Genomic DNA, 8040 nt, shown 5'->3' with positions numbered 1-8040 from the left:
TAAGTTTGCAAATCGGTTCGCGTACTGTAACTCTGCCGATTCACGAACGATCCAAGTAATTGTACTTTGTACATTTACAAACAATGTCGATTATGATTCAAGTGTAATTAACTTATTTTTATGATGTGATTTGCATTTGTTCAATTCTCTAATTAACACTAGACTCATTTGATCGCATAATTGTGACTCGATATTAATGTCTTAGTGAACATGAAAATGAGTGTTAAGCTTTTAAATTTCAAATAGGCTAGTTTCGGCTTACCATGTTGGACATGGTCTTATACACGACTCGGTTACGGTTTACCTAACCATAGTGTATATATTTTATATGTGATTAAGATTCAAAGCTTTCGTCTAACAGTGAATATTGATTGCTTGGTTCCAAAGCTATCTTAGCTTAAACCTAAAGTAACCAAGGCTTTTAAGTCTATATAAGGGGAAATCTTGGCAACTGGGATCTTTGAATTCTGACACTACTTTTGGTATGTCCTAGTTGTATCTAGAGTCGTCCTCTCCAGAAACCCTTTTAGGGTTTAGCGACTACAAAGACTTCATTGGCATTCGTGAAGCCAGGTCCAGTTTTCTTTTATCTTGATAACTCGAGTATCCTGATCTTAATTGTTTGTAGAGCCTTGCTACATCAATAAAGATATATAGTACTCAATAAAGTCTTTTCGTCTCTTACTTTGTTGATTCCACAAGTTTTATACTTGTGAGGTGAGTAATAATATAGGCTGCACTTCGGGTTGCATAAGTCCGGATTTTGAGGATGGCTAGACTTTTTTCAAGTTGCTATCGATTTCCATCACCTGGATCTTTCGTTTGATCTGATCATCCATTTAGATTGTAAATCAAGAAATCAATTATAAGCTTAATTTGTGGGAGGCAGATTTAGTCTAAAGTCTTCAACTGAGTTGAAGCAACTCTTAGTTGGTGTGAGACCGTCTAAGGGAATCAATTGTGCAGATTCCAGCTGGGATTCAAGAGACGTAAAGAGCACGACTGTACCTGAATCAGTGCGAGACTGAGTTCGGGGTCAACTACATTCCAAATAGAAGTTAATTGGTAGTAGGCTAGTGTCTGTAGCGTCTTTATACAGTTTGGTGTTCAATCTGGACTAGGTCCCGAGGTTTTTCTGCATCTGCGGTTTCCTCGTTAACAAAATTTATGGTGTGTCTGTGTTATTTCTTTTTCCGCATTATATTGTTTATATTTATAATTGAAATATCATAGGTTGTACGTTGATCAATCACAATAGCTAGGTCCAACCTTGTTAGTTGGATAAGACTTGATTGATCCTTGGATATTGGTCTTTGGTACCGTCCAAGAACTCTCTGTGTAGTTAGGTTCACGGATTCAGTATTGTAAACGTTCTAACAACCAGAGAGAGATATAACTCTAGCCACTTTCCTTGATTTAGTTTCTACTCACGGAGTTTTGTTGAGTTTGTCCATACAGATTGCCTACGAAAAATTTGGTGGTGTATTTTGGTACCCCCAATGTTTTCAGCCACAAAGCATGCGAGTTCATGAGCAGCACCATTTGCTCTCTTCGTAATATGATAGAAGTCAATCTGACCAAACTTCTTCGACTCAGAATAAGCGTTACTTAATCTTCAATATTAGCTCCTCTATAGTTTTTTTTTGAAGCATCTCAATAGCTTATTTCTTCTATGGAATGGACCATTCCGTTCCTTCCACAATTCCCAAATTGTTGCATTTAGGATCATTGGGCCAATGTGTTTTCGTCTTCTACAAAAATTATTCACCTATTCAATTGAAGCTTTGCATGAAGCTACCCAAATAAGACCCATAGTGTCAATAAAGTAAAACCAAATTGATTCATTTACTTTCATAAACCCAATTTTTAATAGTACATTTAGTAATTAATGAGGAAATTAGACTATCCAATCAAATCAGTTTCTACATGTATAAAAATCATAAATTTTGTACCCACTTTTGTGTTGGTTTTAAATGCGTAAAATCTAGAATCTTTGTTGCGTGATATCAGTTCAGATTCATAATTAATGTATATTTTACAGAATTATATAACAATATAGATTACAATTATTATAGAAGATATTTGAGTGAGAATATATTTTTGTATATGTATCATAAGTAAATAATCAATATCGCATATTCTATGTAATCCCATATAAATAAATTTTTTTTACCTTCCATGTAAAATATTTTATGTACGTCGTATTATTGGTTTCGAAGAAGAATCAGACTAATAATGTTCATCAACTTAAACCTACTCATTCTAGCAATACTCCGTTTTGTAGTTTTAATTCCAGAAGAATTAGTTGACGGAAGAAAATTTTTGAATATCGTGAACAAAGCAATAATCAAAACCATTAAGGTAAATTGTTGTTTACATTTTTTGTATAGTACTCTCATGCTTCTCGGCGTATTCATATACTCATTGATTTTTATGGCATAGGTTGCCAATCGATTGTTATGATATCTACAAACAACCTTTCTTAATCATCCTTCGCTTCATAATCATACAATATAGGTCTAATGCATATTTTTCCTCATAATATATGTAGTAGTGTGTTTTTATTTCATATTCTAAAAAGAGTTACTTTATTTTTATTGTATATATGAAATAGATGAGACTAAGTACATACCCGAAGAATATAAAATTAGATAATCTCGGGACACTTTAGCTTACACAAACTTGGAACACCTATGGACCTTGTCCACAAGGAACAGTCCCTATACGGAGGAATGGAAAAGATCATCCAACACTTTTGCGTAAACATCCTCGTCCAAGATATTCTCATTATAAAACGCCTAATACATTAATGCCAAACGATATTAGAGATGGTCATGAGGTATGTTTACATGTCATTATTTTTCTTATCAAAGATTTTACTGTATTAATTTGTTTCATTTAAGCATAGTGGTCATAATAATTTTCAAAAACGTATTTTTGTATGTGCTTAAGTACTCCTATAGTACGCAGTAATTAAGGTGTTCGGAAATTTTCTTGAAGCACAAACAAAGATCAATATTTGGAATCTGATTGTGGAAGTTCCAATTGAAATAAGTGTATCCCAAATTTTGGTTACAGCTGCTAAAGGTGATGATGCCAATACTATTGAAGCAGGATGACTAGTAAGTTAACCATCTAAGCTAGTTATGTTTCCATAATTCAAACTTGAATTTATAATGATTTTTTGCTGCATCATTAAAATTTGATTTCTATTTGAATAAGTGTCCCAACACTTATACGGTGATTACCAAACCATATTCTTTATATTGTGGACTGTAAGTGCTACTACTCTACGGAAAGCTATCTGGTTTTTTTTTTCAGGGTTAGATCATTATTACAATGTTATACTTTTTACTAGAAGTAAAATTAATTAGATGTTATTATCTCTCTAATGGGGAGAAAGATATGAATCTATTGTACCAAATGATGGTTCTTAAGGTCATTTATTGTTGTTCAGTATTGTTAAATTTTTATTTATTTTTTGTTAGACCGATTACTACAAAAATAAATAGTTGCTTCAACCTCGAGTGTGATGGTTTTGTGCACGTATCCTCGGATGTTACACTTGGTTGCAATTTCACGGAAATGTCCATTTTCAATGACGTCCAAAAAGATGCCACATTCGGTATACACAAGGTAAGAAAATGGAAGCAATCAAGTTATCACTCGCACAGTTTTGCCAACCTTGTTCTAAAATTTGACATTCAATAATTTTGCAGGACCAAAATAGTGGAAATTGGTGGATACTACTACAAGGTATTCCCATAGGATATTATCCAAGTTCTCTATTCACCCAATTATCAAAGACAACAACAAGTATAGATTTCGGTGGAGAAATATTTAATGAGGGATCTAAAGGACGACATATTACGATTCAAATGGGTAGCAGTCATTTACCTTCGAAAGGAGGCTTCGGAATATCTAGTTTTTTCAATCATGTTCAAGTAATTGATGAAAATAATGAAGCAAAAGACCCCGAAGATGTTAAGCTTGTCATTTCGAATCCAAATTGCTACGATTTGAAAATTGACGACGAAAATAAAAATGGATACGGTTTTTATTATGGAGGTCCTGGTTACAATGATAATTGCCAACAATAATAACATGATACATACCTCATACAAAATTCAACTTACCCCTCATTTTTCACTTTATCGTTATTACCTTGAAACAAATAATAATCTATTATGGTTCATATTCATTCATTTTGATACTCAAGACTAGATCCAACTTCCATCCAAAGAGATTTCCATCTTGATCACATCATGTTGATATCTTGATTACATCTTGATTTTGTCAATTGCGTAATTTTTGGTAAGTTGGTGATCACAAACATATTAGAGTTATGGTTGTCATTTGTGAAAAAGAGGGGGTCTAATAACCACACCCAATATTTCTCTTAGCAATATGTATGGACTAACTCCAATATACTTTCAAGAGAATCAACTAGACAGTCAGACTCAATCTTAAGAAAAGTATATCAAAGAGTTATATCTCTTTCTCAATTCAATCTGCAATCAAACAAATAGGAATTTGCGAGCCCGATTGAATATAAGAAATAACTTGGACGGTATCAATATCTAAGTGTCCAACAATTTAATCAACAACCAAGGTTTGGATTCACAATTGATTGAACTTACGCACAACCTGTGATATTTCAATTATATAAACAAATATAATGCATAAAAGAAATAACACAGACACCAGAAGTTTTGTTAACGAGGAAACCGAAAATGCAGAAAAACTCCGGGACCTAGTCCAGATTTGAACACCACATTTTATTAAGCCGCTACAGACACTAGCCTACTCTAAGTTAACTTCGGACTGGAATGTAGTTGAGCCCTAACTAATATCACACTGATCAAGGTATAGTTGCGCTCCTTACGTCTCTGAATCCCAGCAGGACTCTACGCACTTGATTCCCTTAGCTGATCTAACCCACAACTAAGAGTTGTTACGACCCAAATTCGAAGACTTGATAAACCAATCCGTCTCACACAGAAAAGTATATTGAATAGATAAATATGTCTCCCACAGATAAACCTATGAGTTTTTTTTCCTTCTTTTGACAAATCAAGGTGAACAGGAACCAATTGATATACCATACTTTTATTCCCGAAGAACAGCCTAAAAATATCAATCCCCTCACAATAATCTTAATCGTATGGCAGCGAAACAAGATATTGTGGAATCACAAACGATGAGACGAAGATGTTTGTGACTACTTTTTATCTTGCCTATCGGAGATTAAACCTCAAACCAATCTTAGAGAAGATAGTACTCAATTACGATAGAAAACAGCAAGATCAAAACACGCAACTAGAGAGAAAATAGTTGGGTCTGGCTTCACAATCCCAATGAAGTCTTCAAGTCGTTAACCTACAGGGTTTTGGAAAAACCTAAGGTTAAAGGAAAATTGACTCTAGTCGCAACTAGTATCACATGGGAGGTGTGGGGATTAGGTTTCCCAGTTGCTAGATTTCTGCCTTATATAGTCTTCGAATCAGGGTTTGCAATGAATGTTACCTTGGTAACAAAGCATTCAATATTCACTTTTGAATGAAAACCTGATTAGACTCAAGCTAATATCTTTCAACCGTTAGATCGAACTTAGCTTGTTACGCACAAATGAAAAGTGACTTCATTTAGATATTGATTACCGTACCTAAACACATGCACCTTTGTTGGCTCAACAATATTTAACCGAAGTAAGCCATATGAACACTTTCATATCAACCATATTCATCCTAACCATATCAAATGACTCAAATGAAACTAGTTCTAGAGTTGTTCAATTTTTTATATTATCATAGAAGTATACAAGATACAATTGAAGCCAAATCGATTTTGATTTACTCGAATCAATTCATGAACATTATAGCCACGGTTTGCAAAAGATTGTATTCCTTAATATATAAATGTGTTAGTTCATGAACAAACCGATTTTAGAACATAACCTACTCAAGTATGCAAATGGGTACGCATACTATCGTTCACATATGAACTCAGTTGAATATAGTGCGCCTACGGGTACACATACCAAGGTTCCCGGACTTCAACTGACTTCGCCAGTACGCATACGGGTATGCATACTATAACTCCTGGACTTCACCTGACCAACCAGTACGCATAAGGGTATGCATACTAGATTGCCGGTCTTGGACTACACATATGCAAGTACGCATACTGTGTTTATATCCAATCATGGTTAATCGTTTTAAACTCCCATTTCAATCATTGAAACATTTTCGGAAGACGACAATAGCTGTCTCACACAAACTATTAGCTTCAAAGAAATTTTCAACTGATCTAATGATCAATACGAAACATTCCTAGTCTACATCAAATGACTGTCTCACACAAATCATGTAAGATGTTACCAGGCGATTTTCACATGATCATCTTTTGACTTTCGTCAAGAATATAAGATGAACTTGGTTAAAGCGCAAGCTTACCAACACATATTTCGAGAAATATGTAAGCGAGTTAAACTCAGTTCGAAATATCAAATGTGTATAATCGAAGTATATATAGCTATACGACTTTTGTTTCAAATAGGAGATAGAGTAGATAAACTTTTGAGTGATAGATGAGTTCAAGTATCCACATACCTTTTGTTGATGAAGTTCCACAAGCTCCCCTTATTAGTTCTTCGTCTTCAATCGATGAACGCCGTGAAGTCTAATGCTCAACTACACTAACTATCCTAATCCGAGACTTAGCTATAAGTAGACTAGAAATCAAGACTTATAGTTTTGACAACTAAACTTGACAAACAAGCATGAGATAGCTACGCTGGCGATTTCGACCGAGCAGTGCTCTAACAATCTCCCCCTTTGTCAATTTTAGTGATAAAATTATCAATACATATGGATAACAAAATAAATAAACTTTGTAGTTTCTCATCCAAATGCTTGATTTCCTTGGTTCGTCAACGTTACTCGAAATCTTCGTCACTTCCAAGTACTCCGGTGACTATGAACGTGTTCAACTCAGCATCATAGTTGGTGAAGATCCATAGCTATAACAATGATAAAATAATAGCTCTCAATCATTGTTATACAGTGTCATATTATTATTACACAGCATCAAAGTCCAGTTGTATCATAACTTTGACAACAATACTACGGTGATATGTATCACTCCCCCTTAGTCAATACTTCACTCACATGAAAACCACTCCCCCTTACATAATTAACCGTAAACCATATGTATTTGTAGTGTGAACTACACATTAATTCTCCCCCTTTTGGTCAACATAAATTGACAAAGGTACGAAAATTAGTGGGATCCTAATGAAATTCTCATGGAGATACTTGATGACCAAAAGAAAACATATAAACTTTGTTTAGATTCAATCATATAGTCGAAACTAAATGCATTCATCAAGGAGTTATGAAAGATACAAGAAAACTCTTGCAATATTCCACAGCCACACTCCCCACGAAGATTTGGCAATTAAGCACAAGTTCGATTAAGAACTCTCCCCCATAAAATGTCATTCCCGAAAGAACAACAAGAGCGACCTTACTTTTACAAGAAAATAAGGATTTCTTTGGACATTAACAAATCACATGAAACATGAATTTGTATCCAGAAAACTCAACTAAACTAACCACAAGAGGACCCATGATTAATTTAATCGGAAATGCTCACATAAGAGAACTTACGGAGCCGCACAATATTTACACAAAGATGTGGATCAGGGAAAGACCAATACTGCGGAATATTCAAAGATTCATTCTATTTTCATCAATATTTGCATAAAGACATATAATAGACTTAATCTTTGCAATCAAAAGTTCATCCTATCTTCCATCAATATTTGCATAATGAGATAATAGGCTTAACTTTTGATGCAAAAGTTCATTATATCTTTTATCAATAAATACATATAATAGGCTTAACTTTTGAGCATATATCGGACAATCACAGTTCACGGGCGCAAACACACATATCCCATATTTATGAAACCATAAAGATTAATATTGCAAAATCATCATCCAAATAAACTTTAGAATTTAAATAAATAAATTAAAA

The 8040-nt window shown here is 34.1% G+C and overlaps 1 protein-coding gene across 1 annotated transcript; it reads left to right on the top strand.

Moving 5' to 3' along the window:
• The first annotated feature begins 3585 nt into the window (after positions 1-3585).
• LOC113294427 lies at positions 3586-4100 on the top strand. Its single transcript, XM_026542823.1, has 2 exons — positions 3586-3636; positions 3720-4100. Exons 1-2 carry the CDS (start codon positions 3586-3588, stop codon positions 4098-4100), a joined length of 432 nt encoding a protein of 143 aa, XP_026398608.1.
• The last annotated feature ends 3940 nt before the right edge of the window (positions 4101-8040 follow it).

This window comes from Papaver somniferum, chromosome 7, assembly GCF_003573695.1.
Source record: "Papaver somniferum cultivar HN1 chromosome 7, ASM357369v1, whole genome shotgun sequence".
Classification (NCBI taxonomy): domain Eukaryota; kingdom Viridiplantae; phylum Streptophyta; class Magnoliopsida; order Ranunculales; family Papaveraceae; genus Papaver; species Papaver somniferum.
This window is presented reverse-complemented; position numbering and strand designations above follow the sequence as displayed.

Coding starts and splice junctions, on each gene's coding strand:
- LOC113294427 (XM_026542823.1), top strand. CDS start 3,586: ATGTCCATTTTCAATGACGTCCAAAAAGATGCCACATTCGGTATACAC. Junction 3,637..3,719: donor CCACATTCGGTATACACAAG/GTAAGAAAATGG, acceptor ATAATTTTGCAG/GACCAAAATAGTGGAAATTG.